Source organism: Zosterops lateralis (assembly GCF_965231275.1).
Source record: "Zosterops lateralis genome assembly, chromosome: 1".
Classification (NCBI taxonomy): Eukaryota; Metazoa; Chordata; class Aves; order Passeriformes; family Zosteropidae; genus Zosterops; species Zosterops lateralis.
Genome location: NC_139762.1, coordinates 943038 through 967527, shown reverse-complemented (window position 1 = coordinate 967527; position 24490 = coordinate 943038). Strand labels below are relative to the sequence as shown.

Below are 24490 nucleotides of genomic sequence, written 5' to 3'. Positions count from 1 at the left end.
TAAATAATAAATAAATGATAAATAAACCATTGTAATGGAGGAGCTCACACAGGAATGGCCAAAGGAGACTCCTCAGCCTGGCAGAGGGAACATGGAGAGAGGGAGGTGGTTGTGGTTTCTGTCTGAAAAGTCATCAATGACAGGGAAGTTGTGAACAAGGGGAGACAGTTCTGGTTTTTTTGGTTTTTTTTTCCAGGATAAGAATGTGGGTCAGCAAACAAAAATAGCAGCAGCAGCAGCTGAAAGCAAAGCAGGCTGGGGGACTTGGGAGAGATCTCAGCAAAGCTGTAAAACAGCTCCTGCCAGGAATTTGGGAACTGTGAGATTTGAGCTTTATTTTACCAGGAAGGTAAATCAGATATTGAAGGAGAAGCTCCCCAGATGTGGAATCTCCATCTCTGGGGATGCTCAGAGTAAAACTGAACACACCCTGAGCACTCTGGAGTAGCTGGAGTGGAGAATTGGGGTAAATAATGTTCCCCCATCCCTTCCCACTGCCTTGTCCTGTGGGATTTCACTGTCTGTGCTCAGAAAGTGCTGGACAGGAATTCACAGGATGGGCAGAGATATTTTTTTTTGGTTTGGTTTGGGTTTGTTGTTGTTGTTGTTTTGGGTTTTTTTTGGTTTTTTTTTGGGGGGGGGTTGTTTGTTTTTGTTTTTGTTTTTTGGTTTTGTTTTGGTTTGGTTTGGTTTTTTTGGGTTTTTTTGAGGAGTGGGTGGAATGATTTTTTTCCTCCTTCTTGTTAGGAATTCTATTCCCAGTTACCCAAAATCAGGATTTGGCTTCAGGAAAGCCTGGGGGGAGTTGTGGGCATGGGGGGCAGCCCCTCTGTGCAGCTGTGGCAGGACTCACTGAGGCTGGGCTGCTTTAACCCTGCCCCAAAAGCCTGTCCAGGCACCTGTTCCAGCTGTGAGTGTCCCCATGGATGGAGATTTGGGGATTTCTTTGTGCTCCCTCCAGCCTGGGGCTGCTCAGTGTCCCTGGGGATGTCCCTGCAGCTGGGACTGCTCAGCCACAGGAGAGTTTGGGTTGGAAAGGACCTTAAAACTCATTTAATTCCAACCTCCTGCCATGGCAGGGATTCCTCCCACTGTCCCAGGCTGCTCCAAACCCCAGTATCCAGCCTGGCCTTGGATATTTCAGAGATCCAGGAGCAGCCACAGCTGTGCCAGAGCCTCCCCACCCTCCCAGGGAACAATTCCTGCCCAAAATCCCATCCATCCCTCCCCTCTGGCAGTGGAAACCATTCCCACTTCTTCCCCAAAAGGGCGTCCCCATCACTGGAGGGATGTAAAAGCCCTTGGGGACGTGGGACAGTGCTGGGGATCAGTTGGACTCCATGGTCTGAGAGGCTTTTCCAAGGGTTTTCCAATCCTTAATTTGCAAAATGTGCTCAAAGGCTCCCTGGGATGTTGTGCTGAGCTGTTTTGGAGCTGCTCAGGAACCTTTGGAGAGACACTCAGTGTCCAAAATGGGAAGTTTTAAGGAAATAAAGAACAAACTGCTCCTTGCTGAGGCTTGTGGACACCTTTGCTCTTCCCACAGCTGATAAAGGAGCTGTTCTAGTCTCGGTTCTTGCAGAGAAAAGACTCTTAAAGCCATTGCCTCTCCCACTTTGGCTGTGTCATATCAGGTTTTATCTCCTCAGCTGCAGGTAGGAACCACCAGGAGATGGGCAGCGAGTAGAGAAGTGAGAATTTAAGGGTAAAGCACATTTAGAGTCTTCTCAGAGCCCAGAATTTCCTTTCCAGGTGGATGCCAAAACCCCAGGGCAGGCTGAGTGCCCCTGCAGGAGCTGTCCCTGCTCTCTGTGTGTCACTTGGGAGGTTCATTCCTTTATTAGAGGGGTTTGGTGCCTCTCTCTGCTGGAACAAGGCAAATCTCACAGTTACACTCCCCATTTTTCACATCTGGGAGAAGAATATCAGTCACTTTTAACCCAAGGAGTCAAATCTTGCTTTTCTGGGTGTAGTTTTGGCACAGATCATCTCGTTATTGGTATTTATTCTCAAAAATCACCATTGCTGATTTATTTTGAGTCTTGTTCCTTCTGAGCTCAGTTCTGTCCAAACCCCATGTGGTGATTTTCACTGGAGACAAATTCATTTTAAAAATTCAGATTTTTGAGCTGGTTGGGCTTTAGTGGGGCTTTGCCTCATTGGAGGGGTTTGGTGCCTCTCTCTGCTGGAACAAGGCAAATCTCAGAGCTGCATTTGCCATTTTTCACATCTGGGAGAAGAATATCAGTCACTTTTAGCACAAGGAGTTAAATCTTGCTTTTCTGGGTGTAGTTTTATTACAGATCATCTCATTATTGGTGTTTATTCTGAAAAATCACCATTGCTGATTTATTCTGAGTCTTGTTCCCTCTGAGCTCAGTTCTATCCAAACCCCACATGGTGATGTTCACTGTGTCCTTCATCCAGCCATGGCAAGCACTTGGTTTTTGGAAATAAATTAATTTTAAAATCAGGTTTTTGAGCTGGTTGGGCTTTAGTGGGGCTTTGCCTCATTGGAGGGGTTTGGTGCCTCACTCTTCTGAAATAAAGTAAATCTCAGAGCTACATTTGCCATTTTTCACATCTGGGAGAAGAATATCAGTCACTTTTAGCACAAGGAGTTAAATCTTACATTTCTGGGTGTAGTTTTGGCACAGATCATCTTGTTCTTGCTGTTTATTCCAGGATTTTTTTGGGGGTTTTACACACTTTTACAACCAGGAATTTTTTCCTTGTTTCACCTGATCATTCCCTCTTTCAAACATCAGGATTTATGATTTTTTTTTTTTTTCTTTTGTTCTCTCTCTTTCTGAATTCCATCCCCACTGGGATGTGACTTTTCCAGGGAATGCTGCAGAGTTTGAGCCCAGGGATGTCTCTGGCTGTTGCTGTTACAGAAGACACAAATTTAGGAGTTTGCTCCTTCCTCATTTTAAAACCCAAAAAAAAATCCTGGAGTTTTTTTGCTTCAGGGATTATTGTGCAGTCATTTCTTCTCACTGGTGCAGAAGTCCAGATTGATTTGGGTTGGGACAAACCTCAAAACCCATCCAGTGTCACCCCAGCCATGGCAGGGACACATTTCACTGTCCCAGGGTGTCCAAACCCTGTCTGACCTCACCTGGGACACTTCCAGGGATCCAGGGGTGTAGAAGCATCCGTGACTTACAGGGACAAGGGACTCTGCAGAGCTGAGATATTCCAGAATATGTGGGTTTATTGCAAGGGCCGTGGGTAGAAGGGGCTTTGCCTTCAGCCACCAGCCTGGGCTGGAGGGAAGTGCCAGAGAGAGAAGGAGAGAGAGCAAAGAGGGTTTGGGCTGAGGAGAGGGGAGAGAGAGAGCAAGGGGCAGGGTCAGAGTGCAGGGGGAAGAGAGAAGAGAAGAGAGGACAGGGCGAAGAGGAAAACCAAGAGAGAAGAGAAGAGAAGAGAGCTAGGGAAAATCAACAGAGCGAGGTCCAGGTTACAATCCATTCCATCTCCTTTTGTGTTGAATATTCTAATTTACAGTGACCAACCAATACAAGACAGAAAATCCTATAGAATCTCCATACAGCCTGTAAGAACTACTACATCACCATGTGTTATATTTTAAACTCTAAAAACTCCTCTTTAGACTTTTCTGTTTTGCTGCATTGACCTTTGGGTCCCTCAGCCAGCAGAAGGGGATTGTTCAATCCAAAGGGATTCTCCTCCAGCTGCCCAGGCTGTTGTCTTTAGGTTATAGAGTAACTAAGACTTGGTATCCTACAACTCAAAGTGAGCTTCCATTTCGATTACAGGTTTCATATTTTCAGAATCTTTTGCCAAGCAATCATATTTATAAGGTTTCCCTGATTCATCTTTCCCAACACAGGGGCAGCCCCAGCTTCTCTGGCCACCCTGTGCCACAGCTCCACCAGCGACAGGAATCATTTCTTGCATTGTTTCTCTTAAAAATGATCGAAACATCCCAAAAAATTTCAATTTTCAGCACGAGAAACGCGCGGCGAGTCAGGAAGGGTGAGAAAAGGGAACAAGGATGGACAGGCTGCCATCAGAGACAGGAACAGTGCAGAGAACACTCCTGAGGGCAAAGCTGAGCCTCGGAGGGATCAAATGCCAGATGGGAATGTCCTTTCTTGTCTCCTTGAAGCCCCTTTTCCTTGTGGTGCTGAGTCAGCAGCAGGAAGAGCCGGCTCAGGGCGCAGCAGCTCCAATAAAAAATGCCTTTCAAATATCATTCAGGGGCTCCTCGCTGTGCTTGGGGGAGCAGGCAAACTGAAAAAAAAAAATAATAATTCTTTGCAGCCCTAATGAACAAATTTGATTAAGGTTTGGCAGCTTCTCCTCGTAAGTAGGAAACGGTCCCAGTTCTGTGCTCTGAGAACAGCCTCGTAATTAAACCGTGAATGGGAGGAAATGTCCTGATGAGCACAGGGCTAATGAATATTGAACCCCCAAACCCAGCCTTCTGTAATTCCTGGGGGATGGGGCAGGTTTGTGTGTCCTGGAATGTCAGAGATGGAGCCTGAATTACAGCACCTCGAGTAGGGAAGTTCTCTACCCATTTCCCCTGATTTTTTTTAACAATAATAATAATAATAGTAATAATAATAGTATCATCATCATCATGGAATGGTTTGGATTTGAGAGACCTTAAAGCCCATCCATTCCCACTCCTGCCATGGCAGGGACACCTCCCACTGTCCCAGGGTGATCCAACCTGGCCTTGGACACTGCCAGGGATCCAGGGGCAGCCACAGCAAATCTGGAATTTCCATCCCATCCCCTCCCCACCCTCACAACCAGGAATTTTTTCCATGTCTCTCCACCTGACCTTTCCCTCTATCAAACATGAGGATTTACAGCCCCTTGAGTAGAGAAGTTCTCTACCCATCTCCCGTGATTTTTTTTTTTTAATAATAATAATAATAATAATAATAATAATAATAATAATAATATTCTCATCATGGAATGGTTTGGATTTGAGAGACCTTAAAGCTCATCCATTCCCACCCCTGCCATGGCAGGGACATCTCCCACTGTCCCAGGGTGATCCAACCTGGCCTTGGACATTCCAGGGATCCAGGGGCAGCCACAGCAAATCTGGAATTTCCATCCCATCCCCTCCCTACCCTCACAACCAGGAATTTTTTCCATGTCTCTCCACCTGACCTTTCCCTCTACCAAACATGAGGATTTACAGCCCCTTGAGTAGAGAAGTTCTCTACCCATTTCCCTTGGTTTTTTTTTAAAAATAACAATAATAATAATAATAATAATAATAATAATAATAATAATAATAGTGTTATCCTCATAATGGAATGGTTTGGATTTGAGGGACCTTAAAGCCCATCCATTCCCTGGCAGGGACATCTCTCACTGTCCCAGGCTGCTCCAACCTGGCCTTTGACATTTCCAGGGATCCAGGGGCAGCCACAGCAAATCTGGAATTTCCATCCCATCCTCTCCCCACCCTCCCAACCAGGATTTTTTTCCATGTCTCTCCACCTGACCTTTCCCTCTACCAAACATTAGGATTTACCAATTGAGAATTTTTTTTTTTCTTTTGTTCTCTCTCTTTCTGAATTCTTCCTACGACTCCACTTGTTGGAGGATCCAAAATCATCCTTCTGCCACCTCCATCCTACAAATCCAGTCCTGACCCTCAGAGGGGAGAATTCCTGCTCCATCTCCCATCCATCCCTGCCCTCTGGCACTGGGGAGCCATTCCCTGTGTCCTGTCCTGGTTTTTATTCACCTTCTATTAAACAACATGAAATAACATTAAATTAATGTTGTCGTTGGTTCAGGAATGTGGAAGTTGCTGGATTTCAGATCCTGAACCTTTGGATGTTGCAGGATTTGAGGAGCATTCCCTGATCCTGAGAATTCATGGCATTGGTGCTGCCAACCCTCATCAGCCTGAGGTTTAATGTTGGTGCTGAATTAGCTGAAATAATTAATGACAGCAGCTGGGAAGTCACCTTGGTGTCAGGGATATTTGAGACTGCTCAGGTTCCAAATGAAGCTTTTGCAAAGAGCGGGGAATGGGCAGGAGGTTGTTTTTCAGGAGAGGGAATTGCTGACAACTGCTGCTGCTGCCATTGCTGGGGTGGAACTGGCAGGTGAAACCAGAGAGAAAATAAATGTTTATTGAAATGTGCAGGGGAGGAAAAGCAGGTAGAGATCAGCTGCAATAAAAATGGGTTTTTCAGGTGAACAGACACAATTCCCAAGAATTCTGCATTAAGAGAGATGTTCGACTTCTATATTTTGCTGCTTTTTCTTTTCAAGCCTCTTTTTTGTGCCCAGGATGCTCAGCCCAGTGCTGCAAAACTGGAAAGGCAGATGGGTTAGGAAGGGGTTCAACCAATTCGGGGGAAAAAAAAAAAAAAAAAATATTATCCTGAACTTTTCCTGGAGTCAGAACATCAGAACACAAAAAAACAACAAGCCCATACTCTGGTGAGCTGGAGGCATGGGGTGATTTTATTTCCCTGAACCATCCTCTGAGACACTCCTGTCAAGTCTGACAAGCAGCAAAACGAGGAACAGGAAGAATCATTTCCAAAAGACACGGAGAGAACAGGCTGTTTACTGCTGGAATTGTTACCCCGGCCTTGTCACAATCTGTCGCAGGGTTATAAAAAGCAGAGTCCAACACGGATCAGGCTGGATTTGAATCCCCAGATGACAGAGGAGAGGCAGGAATTTGTGCTGGGCTCTTGGCACAAGATCCTGCCTGAAATTCAGACAAGCCCAGGGCAGGGTGGTTGTGCAGCTGCACCCTGGGGAAGGAAGGTTTGGAAGTGATTTTTAGGGAAGCTGTTCCTGGTGCTGTGGATTTGAGGGATTTGGGGAGAAAATATGGGAAAACTGCTCTTAAATGAAGGTTTTGTTGGGCTGGAGGGTGATGCTGGTGCTGCTGTGGCTGGGAACTGCTTTGGGTTCTGGGTTTTCAGAGGAAATGGAGCTGCTCTCCTTGGGGAACTCCTGGCTGTGTTCAGTGTCCCAACTCGGGTGACAATGGCCAAAAAATGAACAATCACAGGGAAAAGTGGCATTTCTTGGCACTGCAAGTGAGTTTTGTGCTGTAACAGCTGCAGTGAGGGCCCAGTGTGGGATCTGCCAGAATGGGATCTCCACGTTCCTGCTCTCGTGGGACTCTTGGGATGGTTTGGATGGAAAGAGGAATTAAGGACCATCCCATTCCACCCCTGCCATGGCAGGGACACCTCCCACTGTCCCAGGCTGCTCCAAACCCTGTCCAGCCTGGCCTGGGACATTTCCAGGGATCCAGGGGCAGCCACAGCTGCTCTGGGCACCCTGTGCCAGGCCCTCATCACCCTCCCAGCCAAGAATTTCCTCTTTATAAACAATCTAAATGTATTCTCTTCAGTTAAAGCCATTCCCAGTGTCCTGTCCCTCCATCCCTTGTCCCCAGTCCCTCTCCAGCTCTCCTGGAGCTCCTTCAGGCCCTGCCAGGGGCTCTGAGCTCTCCCTGGAGCTTCTCCTCTCCAGGGGAACATTCCCAGCTCTCCCAGCCCTGGAGCAGCTCCGGGGCCTCCTCTGGATCTCTCCAGCAGCTCCTGTGGATTTTGGGCTCCAGGCCTGGGGCAGCTCTGCAGGTGGGGATTCACCTGAGGGGGCAGAGGGGCACAATCCCAGCCCTGGATCCCCTTTTCCAGCAGAAAATTCCAACTTGACTTCCCTGGGAATTCCAGCCCAGCCAGGAATTCCTAATTCCCAACATCCCACCTAAATCTCCTTCTGTCAGCTCAAAGCCATTCCCTGTGTCCTGTCCCTCCATCCCTTGTCCCCAGTCCCTCTCCAGCTCTCCTGGAGCCCCTTTAGGTACCCTCAGCTCTCCCTGGAGCTTCTCCTCTCCAGGGGAACATTCCCAGCTCTCCCAGCCCTGGAACCTCCTCTGGATCTCTCCAGCAGCTCCAGGTCCTTGTTCACAGGGCTGGGACCTGTCACCTTTCCTGTTGCTCCCATCAGGATTCAGGGAATCCTCTCTGCTCCCTGAGGGCTCCAGCTGTGGATGAGGGTGGAATAAAGGTTGAGCAGGAACTGCTGTAACAACAGGGATAGTTGGGAACAGAACCCCCACTCCAGGAAAAGTGTAAAACCTGGAAGAGGTCAGAGCTTTCACCATTAACATTCCAACAATTTATTGTCACAACATGAAAAATGAGAAGATTTGTTATTTAAATTAAACCACAGGTTTCCTTCATCTGCTGTCTGGCTTTTCCCCACTGGGACAACGTGAGAAATCAGGATCAAACAGCATCTGGATGAACCTGTCCTGTGTCCAGGGAAAATCTTCCTTCCTGCAGGTGTTCTGGGGATTAGGAGATTTTCCACTAACACCAACCTGTGCTGTGTCAGTCCTGCTGCTGTGTTGAATAACAGTGAACTAAAAAAAAAAAAAAAAAATCTTTAAAAACAAACCAAAAAAAAATAACTTTAAACTTACAAATGTCCCTTCTTTCCCCCAGCCAAACCAGAGGAGGCCAAAGCAGCCGAGGCCGTGAGTGGGAACGACATCACAGCTCCTCCCAACAAGGAGCTCCCTCCCAGCCCTGAGAAGAAAACCAAGGTAGGAGCTGTTCCCTTTTGGGCATTTCTGCTTCCATGGGTTTTATTTCCCAGCTTTTTTTTCTGCTTCCTCAGCTGTGCCAGCCCAAATTCTGTTTTCTGAGCTGCCACTTGTGAGCCTTTGCCCCTGGAGCAAACCCATCCTGTTCAGAGCTGCCACTGGTCCAACCTGTGCCACTAAAATAAAAATTTATTTTAGTGAATTCCCTGGCTGGTGTTGGCCCAGCTTGTGGCAAACTTTGATAAAAGTTTATATTTCAGTGAATTCCCTGGCTGGTGGTGGCCCAGCTTGTGGCAAACTTTGATAAAAGTTTATATTTCAGTGGATTCCCTGGCTGCTGTTGGTGGTTGCAGCAGTAGTAAACGCGTAGTAAAGGTGTAGTAAAACACCTGTGCTCAGTGATGCTCTGTGAGCTGTTCCCAGCAGGTTTCTCTGTGTGCAGAGTCCTGCTCAGGAGATTTGGAGCTCTCAGGAGCTCCCAGCACTCAGAAAAGTCCCCCCTGAGTGTCCCCAGGAGGGCTGGGGGGGGCCAGGGGCCGTGTCCTCCCCACAGGAGCTGATCCCATGAGGATTTGGAGCTCACAATCCCTGCGTGCCCATAATTGGAAAGCCACGGCCTGGGGATTGCACGTAGCTCTGGATGCCAGGAGCACCCAATTACTAATCCAGCTTTACCAGCCGTTCCTTCTGTTGCTTTTCATGCTGCTGAAATAAATCCCCTTTGGTTTGGAATTGAATGGCAGATCCCTTCCTCCCCCCCTCCAGCCACAGAGGCTGTGCTGCATTTTCAGTCTTCGTTGAGCTCAGAAAACAGAAAAATTATTATTATTACTATTATTATTACTATTATTATTATTATTATTACTATTATTATTATGTTTATTTTATGTTTATGTTTATTTTTATTTTTATTATTATGTTTATTATTTATTTGTTTGTTTCCTTTAAAAATACCACTTTTCTGTTGTTGCAGCTCAATGTTTTGGTTCACAATGCACTGTTTTCTGTTGTATTTCTTTGGTTTTATCCCGGATTTTGCTTTTTGGCCCATGCCCAAAGCCTGCTGCATCCACGTGCCCTCCCAAGGCGGCGGCAGGGAAAGCCAAGCCTTTGGCCACCACCAGCCCCAAGAGGCCGAGCTCGGCCACCCCAAATAAAAAACCCACGAGCTCAACTGCAGGTCCTACTCCAGGCAGCGCCTCCAAACGCCCCGGCACCAGCAGCAGCACCACCCGTCCCTCCACCTTAACTCCAAAAGAGGCAAAACCAAAGGTAAGAGTTGCCTGAGCACCCAGGGAGTGTTCCCAGTCCTCACCCATGAGGTGAATCTGCTCACCCACAGCAGAATTCCCGTGCCTGGCTGAGATCAGGGATGGGATTCAGGGTGTTGGGAGCAGCTTCTCAAGTGTGGCATCGTGTCCCTGGTGCTGAATTGGGTCCTGATGAGCTGCCATGAATCCCAGTCCTCACCCACAAGGTGAATCTGCTCACCCACAGCAGAATTCCTGGATTCTCCATCCTGGAGATCAGGGATGGGATTCAGGGTGTTGGGAGCAGCTTTCCAGGGGTGGTATCATGTCCCTGGTGCTGAATTGTGTTGGCACAGAGGAGGATTAAACCTGAGTTTGGTGCTGAGGTTGTCCTGATGAGCTGCCTGAATCTGTTCACCCACAGCAGAATTCCTGGCTGAGATCAGGGATGGGATCACCCACAGCAGAATTCCCGTGCCTGGATGAGATCAGGGATGGGGTTCAGGGTGTTGGGAGCAGCTTTCCAGGGATGGTATTGTGTTCCTGACATGGAATTGTGGCAGCACAGAGGAAGATTAGACCTGAATGTGGTGCTGAGGTTGTCCTGATGAGCTGCCATGAATCCCAGTCTGAATCTGCTCACCCACAGCAGAATTCCCATGCCTGGCTGAGATCAGGGATGGGATTCAGGGTGTTGGGAGCAGCTTCCCAAGGGTGGCATCGTGTCCCTGGTGCTGAATTGGGTCCTGATGAGCTGCCATGAATCCCAGTCCTCACCCATGAGGTGAATCTGCTCACCCACAGCAGAATTCCTGGCTTCTCCATCCTGGAGATCAGGGATGGGGTTCAGGGTGTTGGGAGCAGCTTTCCAGGGGTGGCATCGTGTTCCTGGCATGGAATTGTGGCAGCACAGAGGAAGATTAGACCTGAATGTGGTGCTGAGGTTGTCCTGATGAGCTGCCATGAATCCCAGTCTGAATCTGCTCACCCACAGCAGAATTCCTGTGCCTGGCTGAGATCAGGGATGGGATCACCCACAGCAGAATTCCCATGCCTGGCTGAGATCAGGGATGGGATTCAGGGTGTTGGGAGTAGCTTCTCAAGGGTGGCATCGTGTCCCTGGTGCTGAATTGGGTCCTGATGAGCTGCCATGAATCCCAGTTCTCACCCACGAGGTGAATCTGCTCACCCACAGCAGAATTCCTGGATGAGATCAGGGATGGGATCACCCACAGCAGAATTCCCGTGCCTAGATGAGATCAGGGATGGGATTCAGGGTGTTGGGAGCATCTTTCCAGGGATGGTATCGTGTCCCTGGTGCTGAATTGGGTCCTGATGAGCTGCCATGAATCCCAGTCCTCACCCATGAGGTGAATCTGCTCGCCCACAGCAGAATTCCTGGCTGAGATCAGGGATGGGATTCAGGGTGTTGGGAGCATCTTTCCAGGGATGGTATTGTGTCCCTGGTGCTGAATTGTGGCAGCACAGAGGAGAATTAAACCTGAGTGTGGTGCTGAGGTTGTCCTGATGAGCTGCCATGAATCCCAGTCTTCACCCACGAGGTGAATCTGCTCACCCACAGTAGAATTCCTGGATTCTCCATCCTGGAGATCAGGGATGGGATTCAGGGTGTTGGGAGCAGCTTTCCAGGGGTGGTATCATGTCCCTGGTGCTGAATTGTGTTGGCACAGAGGAAGATTAAACCTGAGTGTGGTGTTGAGGTTGTCCTGATGAGCTGCCATGAATTAGGTTGGGTTGGGAAGGACCTTAAAGCCCAACCCTGCCATGGACAGGGACACTTTTCATTGTCCCAGGCTGCTCCAAGCCCCAATGTCCATCCCTGGCCAGGGCTCCAGGGGCAGCCACAGCTGTGCCAGGGTCTCCCCACCCTCCCAGCCAGGAATTCCTTTTTTATACAACTCCTAAATCCAGATAATAACATGGAAAACCTGACTGGGCAGCTTTGATATGAATATTGAAGAAAAACAAATCCGTGTGAACGTTCCTTATTTGCCACCAGTGGTCATTTTATGATATCAGGTCACTGCAGAACTGCACTGATAACACTTAGAAAGTGTTGGAGATTTGTAATTCCTCAAAAGAGAGGATTGATGGGCAGTGTTGGATCTTCCAGATGAGCTGGGAATGTCTTTGTGTTAGGAATGTCCCTTGAATGTTCCCTGTGTTAACTTGTGATCTTAAAGAGTAGAGGAATTCAAGTTTAAAAGGGAACATCAAACTTTATTTCAGAAGCTTTCAGTGATGGCTGAACACCACCACTCCTGTGTGTTAAGCTCAAATAACTGCATTTGAGTGTCTTTTAGAACTAACTAAAAATAAGAGAAAGCAAATTAAAGCCCAGGTGTAAATCTGCATTTTCCTCAGAGCTGATGGCTTTGGTTTGATTCAAGTTTTTGTATCATTCTGAATCCCTTTTTTGATCAATAATATTTATTCCCCTGCATGAAATGAGTATTTTCATATTTCATAGATCAGGCAGTTGACAAACAAATGCCTGACCAGGGAGAGCAGGGAAGAGTTTTCCAAGTGAGGGATGAGCCATGAACACCCAATGTTTTAACAAATTCCAGCTTAGGGGGCATTCCTGCTCCTGGAGGATGAGAACCTCTCCCAGGAGCATTGCTGGTGTTCTGATGGTTCCATTTTAGCCAGAAATCAAAACCTCCTTCCCAACTGAAGAGACCTCCAGACATAAAAACCGAGCCAACCCTGGGTGGGACCTGCTTCTCATCCTTCCCTCCACCCCATCACCCGCTTCTGCACCTCTTAATTATATTTTAATTGCATTATACCCTTCCAGCAGTGCCAGCCTTAATTAAGTGTTTGAGAATCCCAGCAATTCGTGTTCCTTTCAGCCTTTTTTTTTTTCGCCCTTCCCCTGACGCCGAGCGCGGCGTTTTGCCTCCACCATTCCAACCATCCTGACGCCGCCCGTTCCATTTTCAGGTCGCCGATGCAAAGCCCACGGAGAAGAAAACATCCCTGTCCAAGCCTCCATCCTCCACCACTCCTAAAACTCCTTCCAGGAGCTCCTCTGCCACTCCCAAGACCACGGCGCCGTCGCCGGTGACGGCAGCAGCTGCTGCCAAAACCACGGCGGCTGCAGCTCCCAAGAGGCCGAGCTGTGAGTGTTCCCTCCTTTCCTTTTCTCTCAGAAATCTGTCCTGCAGCACCAGGGGCTCTCCACAGCTCTCTGACAGGAGAGATATTCCATATTCCTTTGTGGAAAAGGCTCTTTTCCTGCCCAGGGCAGTGGTGGAGTCTTCACCTCTGGAAAGGTTCAAAGCCTCTCTGTCGTTGTCTGGATTCTGACAGTGGTTCAAATATTTTTTGTCTCCAGGGTTTTTTTTCTTCCAGATTGACTTCAAGGCCAGCTTGGATCAGCTCTGTGTGATCCAGGGTTAATTCAGTTACTGGATGTACTTGATTTAAGAGTGGCCATTCTAATTTCCTCTGTATTTTGCCATAGGAACAGAATAAACACTCAATGAAAACTTGGGAAAGCAAATCTTCAGACAAGGACTTGAAATGGCTGAACTGGGTTGTGAGATCTAAAAAGAGTGGAGGTTTTTAGTAGAGCAGGAAGAATTTTGAGCTGAAATCACATCAGCTTCATCCAAAAACTGTGTCCCCACTCGTACTTCTGCTAAAGAGGGAATTTCCCATGAGTTCAGCAGGAAACCTGAGCAGTGTTTTAGATGAACTAATGCTGTTCTCACTCCTTCTAATGGAGCTCGAGAGATTTAACATCAGATAAAATCAGAGTTAAATCTACTCAAGTCTTTTCAAATGACCAGGCCTCAGTGGCAAAATTTGTCAATAAATGTGTAAAGTGACACAGATTGGTCTGAATCCCAAAACACAGATTTATATCCCAGCTTTCCCAAAGCATTAGTCGTGTTTTAGGTGTGTTGGGATGGATTTGTCCTGGTGGATATCCCAGAGGGGAGGAAAATCTAATTAATGAAGTGTAGAGAAGGTGTTGAACATTATCCTGCCTGATCCCGTGGGCATCCTGCTAAAACTCATTTTGTGTGGTCTTGGGAGGCAAAGTGGAGCCCAGGAATTCAGGATCTGTTCTAATGAGTTGAGTTCATTCCTCCTGCCACAAACAAAGGAGTGTTTGGTGCTGCCTTGTGAAAGGAGACGGAGGCAGCGATGCAGAGCTGCAGGGAGGTTGTTCCAAGAGAGCAGGATGAGCACAGGGAGAGGCTTTGATGGGATCCTGCCAGAGCAGAGCCCTGCAGGTCAGGGGGGATGAATGAGGTCAGCTCCAGGGACTCCATGGGGAGGCTGAGGTGCCCTGTTTGCATCTGGAAAAGCACAGAGAAGGCAGGAGTGAGATCTTGGTCTGGGTGAGGTGGGACAAAGGGTGGATGGATCCCTGGGGCCTCAAGGGAACCACAAGTGGGTTCCTCTTGTCGAACCAGCAGGAGCTGTCAGACCTCCCATAAGAGGCAAAACCTTGAGAGGTCTCAGCTCCTCCAGCTCTGGGATATTCTGTGCCCATGGGACCCTCAGAACAGTCTCAGCCCTGTCCAAACCTCCTTCTGGCCCCTGGGGGTTGCCCAGCAGGAGCTGTCAGACCTCCCATAAGAGGCAGAACCTCAAGAAGTCTCAGCTCCCCCAGCTCTGGTCCTTGTAGGGGGATATTCTGTGCCCATGGGACCCTCAGAGCAGCCCCAGCCCTGTCCAAACCTCCTTCTGGCCCCTGGGGGTCGCCCAGCAGGAGCTGTCAGACCTCCCATAAGAGGCAGAACCCTGAGAGGTCACAGCTCCCCCAGCTCTGGGATATTCTGTGCCCATGGGACCCTCAGAGCAGCCCCAGCCCTGTCCAACCTCCTTCTGGCCCCTGGGGGACTCCCAAAACCTTCACCTTTAGGAGAACCACAGAAATGTAGGGAACAAACAACTCTACTTCTTGCTGATGCTGCAGCTCCCCAAATTCCTCTCTGATCAACCTCTGCCCCACCTGAGGACCTTCCCAAAAAAACCCCAAGACCCACCAAAACAACTCCCCAACCCTGCTGGAACCTACAGGGAGCCCCCAGTTGTCACCCAGGGGTGTCCCAGTGATGGTGGGTGCCACCAATGCTCAGGGTTTGGTTTGGTTTGGGTTGGGGACACCTGGAGCTCTTGGTGTCACAGCTCTGATCAGCTCCTTTAGCAGAGGGGACAGCCAGGGGTGGGGTCAGGCTCTGTCCCCAGAGAACAGGGACAGAACAGCCTCAGGCTGGGCCAGGAAAGGAGGCTCAGGGTGGAAATTGGGAAAATTCCTTCCTGGGAATGGGCTGTGCAGGGAATCCCCATCCCCAGAGAGATTTCAGAGCCACGGGGAGGTGACACCTGGGGACGTGGTCAGTGCTCTACTGGACGGTCCTGCAGGGCTTTTCCAGCCATGGTGATTCCATGGATTTAGTTTCTCATGACACAGTGATGAGCCAGAGGATGAGTTTGGTGTTTGTTGCTGCAGATGCCCTTTCAGGACAGCTGCTGGTGCTTTTCTCCCAAGTTTCAGTCATTGTCTCACATGAAATGTGTGTGTAAAAGCCAAGTTTGACATGATATAGTTTCACTTTTTCAGGTATTTTCAGGTCAGTTATTTTCTCTGCTAAAAGAGAGCCGTGGGTTATGTGGGGATTGATATATTTTGATGTTTAATTTGATTTTTTCATTAGTTTTTGTCCCCTTCCCTATGGAAATTACTTTAATGTTTATACAAGACCACATTCAACCCTTCAGATCAGGCACAGATCAAAGTCTGTCCCCACAAACTTTTGTCCCAGGGGCTTTGTCTGGGTTTTCAGCACAGAAATGTTCAGCATTTGGCTCCCCACTGACACCAGCAGACATAACATCTCTCTGTATATTAATATAACATAATATTCCTTTTTTGTCTTTTACATAAACCTGACTCTGTTCTGGCCGTGCAGTTTCCCCAATTAAAGTTGTGGTCTCGAGGAATGAATTTAGGTTGATTTGCCAACCCCTTGTTTGAAGTGTTTGCTATTAATTATGTATCCATCCTTTAGGCCTTATTAAATTATCCAAATGGGTTTCACCTCATTAGCTGGAATCTTATCTGGGGTGTTTAATTGAATGCTTTTAGCAAAGTCAGGGTGGAATGATCCAGACTAACTTGGCCTGTAGTTATCTGCCTCTTCCCCTTGGTCTTTTTGGTGTTGATATTCCATAAAAGAGGCCCTGACAGCTGCTGGAGTGTATCTAAAATTCTGAGACTTAATGGATATTAAATATTAAAAAATGAGGGTTTTCATAATTTCTAACTTGGGTCTTTATAATTTTATTTTTTTTTTAATGTTGCCTTCCTTTGCCTGTTGAAATGAAGCAGATTTTTGCTCATCGCTGATAGGGGAAAACTCTACAATTTCACGATCAAAGAGTTCCTTAGAAAAAAGTTCCATTTCTGCTTTTCAGCCCTGTGGTTTTTTTGCCTTGATCAATTTGGTGTTTGGTTTTCTTCAGACTTGGAGAAATGTGGCTCCATCCCTGGTGTAGAGTGTCCTCTGTGCAGTGTAATCAGGTCATGATCATTGGGCTTTGCCCAAAGGCAGCTTGGGTTTAGGGATTGATTTTTTTGGGTTTATACAATTAAAACAGCAGCCAAAATATGTGCAATAACTCCTGTGCAAGAAAATTGGCACAGGGGGGTAGGACTGGTCTGGCAATGAGAGCAAGGTTGGGCAAGGACAAATGTGGGGCTGCTTTTGTTACTTTTTAAAGAAAGGAAAGGGGTTTTTTTTTTTGCTTGGTTGGGTTTTTTTTTAAGAAAGGAAGATGAAGAAGGATTAAAATATTCCCAGTGAGTGCTGTCAGATTGAGGAAGTTAATGTGAGGAGAAACAAAATGCAGCCCATCCCCAGGTGTGTGGTGTCATTGAATGAGAATCTTTGATATGAATTGATGCTTTGGCTGCAGAATCCAAGGGGGTTTTGGCTGCAGAATCCAAGGGGGTTTTGGCTGCAGAATCCAGGGGGGTTTGGCTGCAGAATCCAGGGGGGGTTTGGTGGCAGCAGGAGCTCCCCAGGCAGGTGCTCAGACAGAGGAATTGATCCCTGGGCTGGTTCCAGGGCTGGATCCTCCCCTGACCCTGTGTTTGTGTTCACAGCCATCAAGACGGACGCGAAGCCGGCAGACGCCAAGAAAACCCTGGCAAAGTCTCCCTCAGGTAACTCACTTTCCATCTCATTGTGGACTCACAGAAATAAATCCTTCCTGGGAAAACCCTGCAGGATTATCAGGCCCACCCAGCCCCCAGCAATGCCACAGCCACCACTGACCGTGTCCCCAAGTGCCACATCCACAGGGGTGTTAAATCCCTGCAGGGATGAGGATTCCACCATTACCTTGGGCAGCCCTTTTGGGGAAGGAATTTTCCCAATATCCCACCTGAACCTCCCCTGGCACAGCTTGGGGAGGCACAGAACCCCAGAGCTCCTGGAAACAGCTCAGCCTGGAGGATTATTGCATTTTCTCTCAGGTTTCCAGGCTGAATGTGTGTGTTTTGTTGTACAACTACACCTGGGCTGGTCCTGCTTTCTGAGTTTGGCCATGGCAAAACTTGGATGGGAATTCTTGGGCTGAACTCACCGGGAGCTGTTTCCTCAATGTGAATCAAATCCCCTTTCTTTGGGGATGGGGTCATTACAGGGGATCTCTGTACATCTCTGGGATTGGGGTCATTACAGGGGTCCCTGTACATCTCTGGGGATGGGGATTCCTGTACATTTATGGGGTTGGGGTCATTACAGGGGTCCCTGTACATCTCTGGGGATGGGGATTCCTGTACATTTATGGGGTTGGGGTCATTACAGGGGTCCCTGTACATCTCTGGGGATGGGGTCATTTTGGAGTCCCATCTCTGGGGCTGGGGTCATTCCAGGGGTCCCTGTACATCTCTGGGACTGGGGTCATTCCAGGGGTCCCATCTCTGGGGATGGGGTCATTACAGAGGTCCCTGTACATCTCTGGGGTCATTATGGGAGTCCCTGTACATCTCTGGGGTTGGGTCATTCCAGGGGTCCCTGTACATCTCTGGGGCTGGGGGTCCCTGTACATCTCTGGGGCTGGGGTCATTATGGGGATCCCTGTACAGCTCTGGGATTGGGGTCATTACAGGGGTCCCTGTACATCTCTGGGGTCATTATGGGGATCCCTGTACAGCTCTGGGGATGGGATCATTATGGGGGTCCCATCTCTGGGGATGGGGTCATTACAGGGGTCGCTGTACATCTCTGGGGCTGGGGGTCCCTGTACATCTCTGGGGCTGGGGGTCCCTGTACATCTCTGGGAATGGGGTCATTAAGAAAGTCCCTGTACATCTCTGGGGCTGGGGTCATTAAGGGATCCCTGTACATCTCCGGGGATGGGGGTTCCTATACATCTCTAGGGATGGGGTCATTACAGGGGTCCCTGTACATCTCTGGGGATGGGGGTCATTATGGGGGTCCCATCTCTGGGGATGGGGTCACTACAGGGATCCCTGTACATCTCTGGGGTCATTACAGGGATCCCTGTACATCTCTGGGGAGGGGGGTCCCTGTACATCTCTGGGGATGGGGTCATTATGGGATCCCTGTACATCTCTGGGGCTGGGGTCATTATGGGGGTCCCATCTTTGGGGATGGGGTCATTACAGGGGTCCCATCTCTGGGCTTGGGTGTTCCAGCCCAGCCTCGCAGCACCCTGGGGACAGCGGAAAGTGTCCTTGCCACATCAGAAGTGGGATGAGTTGATCTTTAAGCTCCCAGCTTGTCTGACTGAGCCAGAACAACCCCTGACCCCTGTTTTCCCCCTTTTCCTCTGACCCCACAGCAGATCTGGGCCGCCCCAAGAGCGCTCCGGGCAGCGCCACCAAAAGCAACACCACCACCCCTTCCACGGCCACCTCCAGCTCTCCCAGCGTTCCAGGGGCTCCCTCCAGCCGCCTCAAACCCAAAAGCTCTGCCCCCAAAGCCGCCACGGCCTCCACGGTGTCGGCAGACGCCAAGAAAACCACGGCCAAGGTTGGCAGCAAAGTCAGCACCGGCAGCACCGGCAGCACCAGCAGAGCGCCGCGTCCGCCCAGCAGCGCCTCCAACCCCGACCTCAAAAACGTCCGCTCCAAAATCGGCTCCACCGACAACATCAAACACCAGCCCGGGGGAGGGAAGGTGGGATTTGTTCTGTGTGGGGATATTCAGGGGAGGGAAGGTGGGATCTGCTCCATGTGCCACTGGGCTTTGCAGGGTCCTGTGAGGCTCTGAGGGGCTCTGAGGGTCTTTGAGGGGCTCTGAGAGGTTCTGTGGGGTCCTGAGGGGCTCTGTGGGGTCCTGTGGGGCTCTCAGGGGTCCTATGAGGCTCTGAGAGGTTCTGTGGGGCTCTGAGGCACTCTGTGATGTCCTGTGGGGGCTCTGAGGGGCTCTGTGGGGTCCTGTGGGGCTCTTTGGGGTCCTATGGGACTCTGAGGGGTCCTGTGGGGTCCTGTGGGGCTCTGAGAGGTTCTGTGGGGTCCTGAGGGTCTTTGAGGGCCTCTGTGAGGCTCTGAGGGGTCCTGAGGGGCTCTGCCGGGCTCTATGGGGTCGTGTGGGGCTCTGAGGGTCTTTGAGGGGCTCTGAGGGGCTCATTTGGGTCCTGAGGGGTTCCGAGGGGTTCTGAGGGGTCCTGTGGAGCTCTGTGGGGTCCTGTGGGGCTCTGTGGGGCTCTGAGGGGTCCCTTGGGGCTCTGAGGGGTCCCTTGGGGCTCTGAGGGGCTCTGTGGAGTCCTATGGGGCTCTGTGAGGCTCTGAGATGCTCTGAGGGCCTCTGTGGGGTCCTGCAGGGCTCTGTGGGGTCCTGAGGGGCTCTGTGGGGTCCTGAGGGGTCCCTTGGGGCTCTGAGGGCCTCTGTGGGGTCCCACAGGGCTCTGTGGGGTCCTGAGGGGCTCTCTGGGGTCCTGAGGGGCTCTCTGGGGCTCTGTAGTGTCCTGTGGCGCTCTGTGGGGGCTCTGAGGGGTCCTATGGGGCCCTGCCAGGCTCTGCCAGGCTCTGTGGAGTCCTGAGGGGCTCTCCAGGACTCTGTGGTCTCTGCAGGGCTGGGTGTCCATGTCCTCCCTGCTCTCAACACACTCTGCAGGGCTCTGTGGGGCTCTGTGGGGTCCTGAGGAGCTCTGTGGGGCTCTGTGGGGTCCTGAGGAGCTCTGTGGGGCTCTGCAGGGTCCTGAGGAGCTCTGTGGGGCTCTGTGGGGTCCTGAGGAGCACTGTGGGGCTCTGGGCTCTGCAGGGCTGGGTGTCCGTGTCCTCACTGCTCTCAGCACACTCTGCAGGGCTCTGAGGGACTCTGTCAGGCTCTGTGGGGTCCTGTAGGGCTCTGTGGGGCTCTATAGAGTCCTGTGGGGCTCTGCCGGGCTCTGTGGGGCTCTCTGGGGCTGGGTGTCTGTGTCCTCCCTGCTCTCAGCACGCTCTGCAGGGCTCTATGGGGTCCTGAGGGGCTCTCCAGGGCTCTGTGGGGCTCTGTGGGGCTCTCTGGGGCTGGGTGTCCCTGTCCTCCCTGCTCTCAGCACACTCTGCAGGGCTCCTCACTGGGTTCCTGCTTGGATTCCCCCCCCCAGAGCCAGCCCTGCTCCCTGAACACCTGCAGGATCCAGAGTTCCCCTCCTGCTGTAGGGCCTGGCACAGAAACTCTGTGAGGAAAGCTCAGAATCTTGTCTCTATTCCAGCCCTTAGCCTTTGAGTCAATGAACTGAGCGTGCTGAGTGGCAGAGAAAGTGGAATAGTCCACCAGGATGAGGGAAATCTGGATTCAGGAGCAAATCCCACAGCACTTTTCCCATGCCCAGCATGTCAGGCCTGAAGCTGACACGGAATGAGTTTTTTTGGGAGCACCCACGATGGGCCACGAGCAAAGGGCAGTGCTGAAAAACCACCAGCAGAGATCAAACCTGGGGCTCTCACTGCCTAAGTGACATTTCCACCATCAAAGGAAGGATGAAGGTGTGGGGACAGCCCCAGCTGAGCATTAGACAACCTGATTCTGCAAACAAAACCTCAATTATCTGTTGTGTAAACCCATCCTGAGCCAGGCCAGTGTGTCAGCAGCATCCACAGGGCTGTGATTTATTTCCCCCACAGTGAGATCTTTCCACTTCTCTTTGCTGCAGAATAACCCAGCCCAGAACTTTTCATCTGGGAGCCTTCAATGTGCTCTCATTAAAGTCAAGGGCACTCCTGGCTGGGTGTTTGTGTGTCCCAGACAGCATCAATACAACATGGATTTATCCTCAGAGTCAGCAATCTCTCCTGGCTGTGCTGGTTTTGTTATGTCAGCTCAAGGGACTGTAGTTTGCATTTAATTACACTGGCCCTAATTTTCTAAATGTTTTCATAGAGTTATTAAATCCTCCACAATTGCCTTGTTAAGCAAATTGTGTTTTTTGTAGTGTTATTTGCACTACAGATGTTTTTAGAGGCTCAGAGTGTTGTAGTGTTGGGTTTGTGTTTTTTTTTTTGTTCACCAAAATACAAGATTTATGCTGAATTCCCCTCACAAAATGCAGGTTCTGCTGCATTTCCCTGCATCTAAACTATCAAAACAATGGAAATTCTCTGGTAGTTGGTGAATTTTTATGAAACCTGCATAAAAAAGTTTTTTATGCAGAGCCCCACACCAGCCCTGGGTGGTTTTGCCTCCCAGATCTGCACCACATCCTCCCTGTGAATGAGCTGGTCCTGCTGTTGTGCTCCCCAGGGATTTGTTTGGATTTTTTTTTTTGGTAGGATCAATGTCCTGGAGTCACTTGGCTCCTGAGGAAAAGCACCAGGAGGTTTTTGAGAGATGAATTCTTGCTCAGGGTGTTCATTGCAGGCGACGCTGTTCCCTCCCAACCTCAGTGTCCCCATCCTGGGCATGGCCTGGGAATTAAAGCCTGCAAAGAGTTCTCCTGGATCACCTGGAGAGGTTTACCCAGGTTTATCCCAGTGCCCACAGTGCTGCTTTTGCTGGTTGAAACCATCCCTTTGTCTCCACGCAGGGGAAGGTAGAGAAAAGGCCAGAGTCAGCAGCAGCCGCCGCCGCGCCCCGGCCCGAGCCCAGCGCGGCCACTAAAGTGGCTCCTAAAGCAGCAGCAGCAAAAGAGGGGGTCCCCAAACAGCCCAATGGGAAAGTGAGTTCCTTTCACACTCTTCTCTGGGGGACACGAAGGAAAACGTTGCCTTTTTTTTTGTTTTTTGAGTTCACTGTCCCTCCTCTCCAGCTGTCCTGCCTCTCTCCTGTCAGTGGCACCGTTCCTTGCACAGACACTTCCCGTTCTCTCCTGTGCACCCAGGGAAATTCCTCCAAGGAATTCCACCTTCTCCACTCCTGCTGGAAAGGTTTCCAGAGCAGAGTCCCCCCGTTTCACTTCCAGGTTTAACTTTGAGTCAGAGGGTTCCCCTTAAACCCTTAAACACACAGAACCAGTTTGTAACGAGGCAGGGAGGTTGAGTTCACAGCTGATTCTTTTAGGAGTGCAGAATATGAAGGAATTCACATATTTCCTGCAATTTTCCCAACTCAATTGTACCAAAACTCTATAACTCCAAGCCTTAGGCCATTGCCATTGGATGGGTTGCTCCAAAATACAAGTGTGAGATGGGAGTGCCAGAGTTTAATTCCAATATGATCAGAACAGGATTTGTACCTGTAGGGAGTCAGTGAACCACCCCACACTCCATGGCACATTCCCAGAGCTGCTGTTCCCTGAATTCAGCCTTTCTGAGCTGGCTCAGGAGCTCTGGGAACCTGCCCAGGTGAGAGTGTTGGGTGTTCCAGGTTTGTCACCTCTTGTAGGAATCAGGATCCTGCTGGGGCCTGCTTGTGCTGTGGTAAATAACTCCAGACTAAACCTGTGTTGTAACTAACCCTTGTAAAACACACCGGTGTCTAACACAGTTACTGCTGTGAGTAGAGCTCACCTAAACCACTCCTCTTGGATTTAAAAAATCACAGAGTTATTGAGGCTGGAGAAGCCCTTTGAGATCACAAAGTCCAACCATCCCCCCAGCACTGCCAAACCACCACCAACCACCTTCTCACACCCTTAAATCTGAGTCAGTGTGGAGGAGAAACAAGTTCATTAAGCTCAGACTCATCTGGAGGTGTGAACACCTTCAACAGAGAAATGTTTCTCACACACAGCTTTACTGCCCAGGGGTTTGGAGGGCCTTTAGCCAGGGCTGGAGCCAGTCCAGCTCTGGGCATGGAGCAGCTCACAGCCTGCTGGGAATGCTGGCTCCAAGGGCTGCCTGTCCCTGCTCTGGGCCAGCTGGCACTGGAAACCTCCCAGGAGCCTTCCTGGGGCATGGGCAGTCCTGTCCCATCCCTCTGGGCTGGCTCTCCTGCTCCAGAGAGGTTTTCAGGGCTGTGGGCAGCCCCATCCCATCCCTCTGGGCTGGCTCTTCCTGCTCCAGAGGGGTTTCCAGGGCCTTGGGCAGTGCCATCCCATCCCATCATTCCATCCCATCCCATCCCATCCCATCCCATCCCATCCCATCCCATCTACAGCCCCATCCCGTCCCATTATCCCATTCCATCCCATGGATCTTGTCCTGTTATCCCATCACATTATCCCATCCCATGGATCCCATCCCATGGATCTCATCCCATCCCATGGATCCCATCCAATCCCATCCTGTCCCATGGATCCTATCCCATGGATCCCATCCCATTCCATTATCCCGTCCCATAGATCCCATCCCATAGATCCCATCCTATCCCATCCCATCCCATAGATCCCATCCCATGGATCGCATCCTATCCTGTTCCATCCCATGGATCCCATCCTATTATCCCATTATCCCATCCCATGGATCCCATCCCATGAATCCCATCCCATCCCATGGATCCCATCCCATTATCCCATTACCACGTCGCATTATCCCATTCCATCCCATCCCATCCCATTATCTCATCCCGTTATCCCATCCCATCCCATGGATCCCATCCCATAGATCCCATCCCATGGATCCCATCCCATAGATCCCATCCCATAGATCCCATCCCATTATCCCATCCCATGGATCCCATCCCATAGATCCCATCCCATTATCCCATCCCATGGATCCCATCCTATCCTATCCCATTCCATCCCATAGATCCCATCCCATTATCCCATCCCATGGATCCCATCCCATAGATCCCATCCCATTATCCCATCCCATGGATCCCATCCTATCCTATCCCATTCCATCCCATGGATCCCATCCCATTATCCCATCCCATGGATCCCATCCCATCCCATGGATTCCATCCCATTATCCCACTCTCCCTCCCCAGGGCTCAGCCGGTCCCCGGGCGCTCCCCAGTTCTCCCAGCCTGGCACTAACTCTGTCTGTGCAGCCTCTCCTGTCCTTCACTTTCTGTCCCTCTCAGCCCCTTGGTGGCTTCCCCAGCACTGGGTCGAGTCCCACACGGTCCCTGCGGCTCCAGGAGCCCCCTCAGCCTCCTGCTGGATGACAACTCTAACCACTCCTCTTCCCTTGTGTTGTTTTCCATTCTGTGACGTTCCAGGTCCAGATAGTCTCCAAAAAAGCGAACTACAGCCATGTTCAGTCCAAGTGTGGTTCCAAGGACAATATTAAGCATGTCCCTGGAGGTGGGAATGTAAGTATGGGCTGTGG

The 24490-nt window shown here is 50.1% G+C and overlaps 1 protein-coding gene across 4 annotated transcripts in view; it reads left to right on the top strand.

Moving 5' to 3' along the window:
• The window catches only part of MAP4 (microtubule associated protein 4), a 187972-nt gene that overhangs the window by 148192 nt on the left and 15290 nt on the right, over nt 1-24490 (top strand). For 2 of the 4 annotated variants that reach the window (XM_083884867.1, XM_083884866.1), the window contains exons 13-19: nt 8487-8587; nt 9647-9859; nt 12805-12982; nt 16988-17047; nt 18694-19031; nt 21865-21996; nt 24381-24473. In XM_083884867.1, coding sequence (XP_083740993.1) covers nt 8487-8587; nt 9647-9859; nt 12805-12982; nt 16988-17047; nt 18694-19031; nt 21865-21996; nt 24381-24473 — 1115 coding nt within the window. The remainder of the gene's footprint in view (nt 1-8486; nt 8588-9646; nt 9860-12804; nt 12983-16987; nt 17048-18693; nt 19032-21864; nt 21997-24380; nt 24474-24490) is intronic. The other 2 variants (XM_083884868.1, XM_083884869.1) reach the window with 2 other exon arrangements.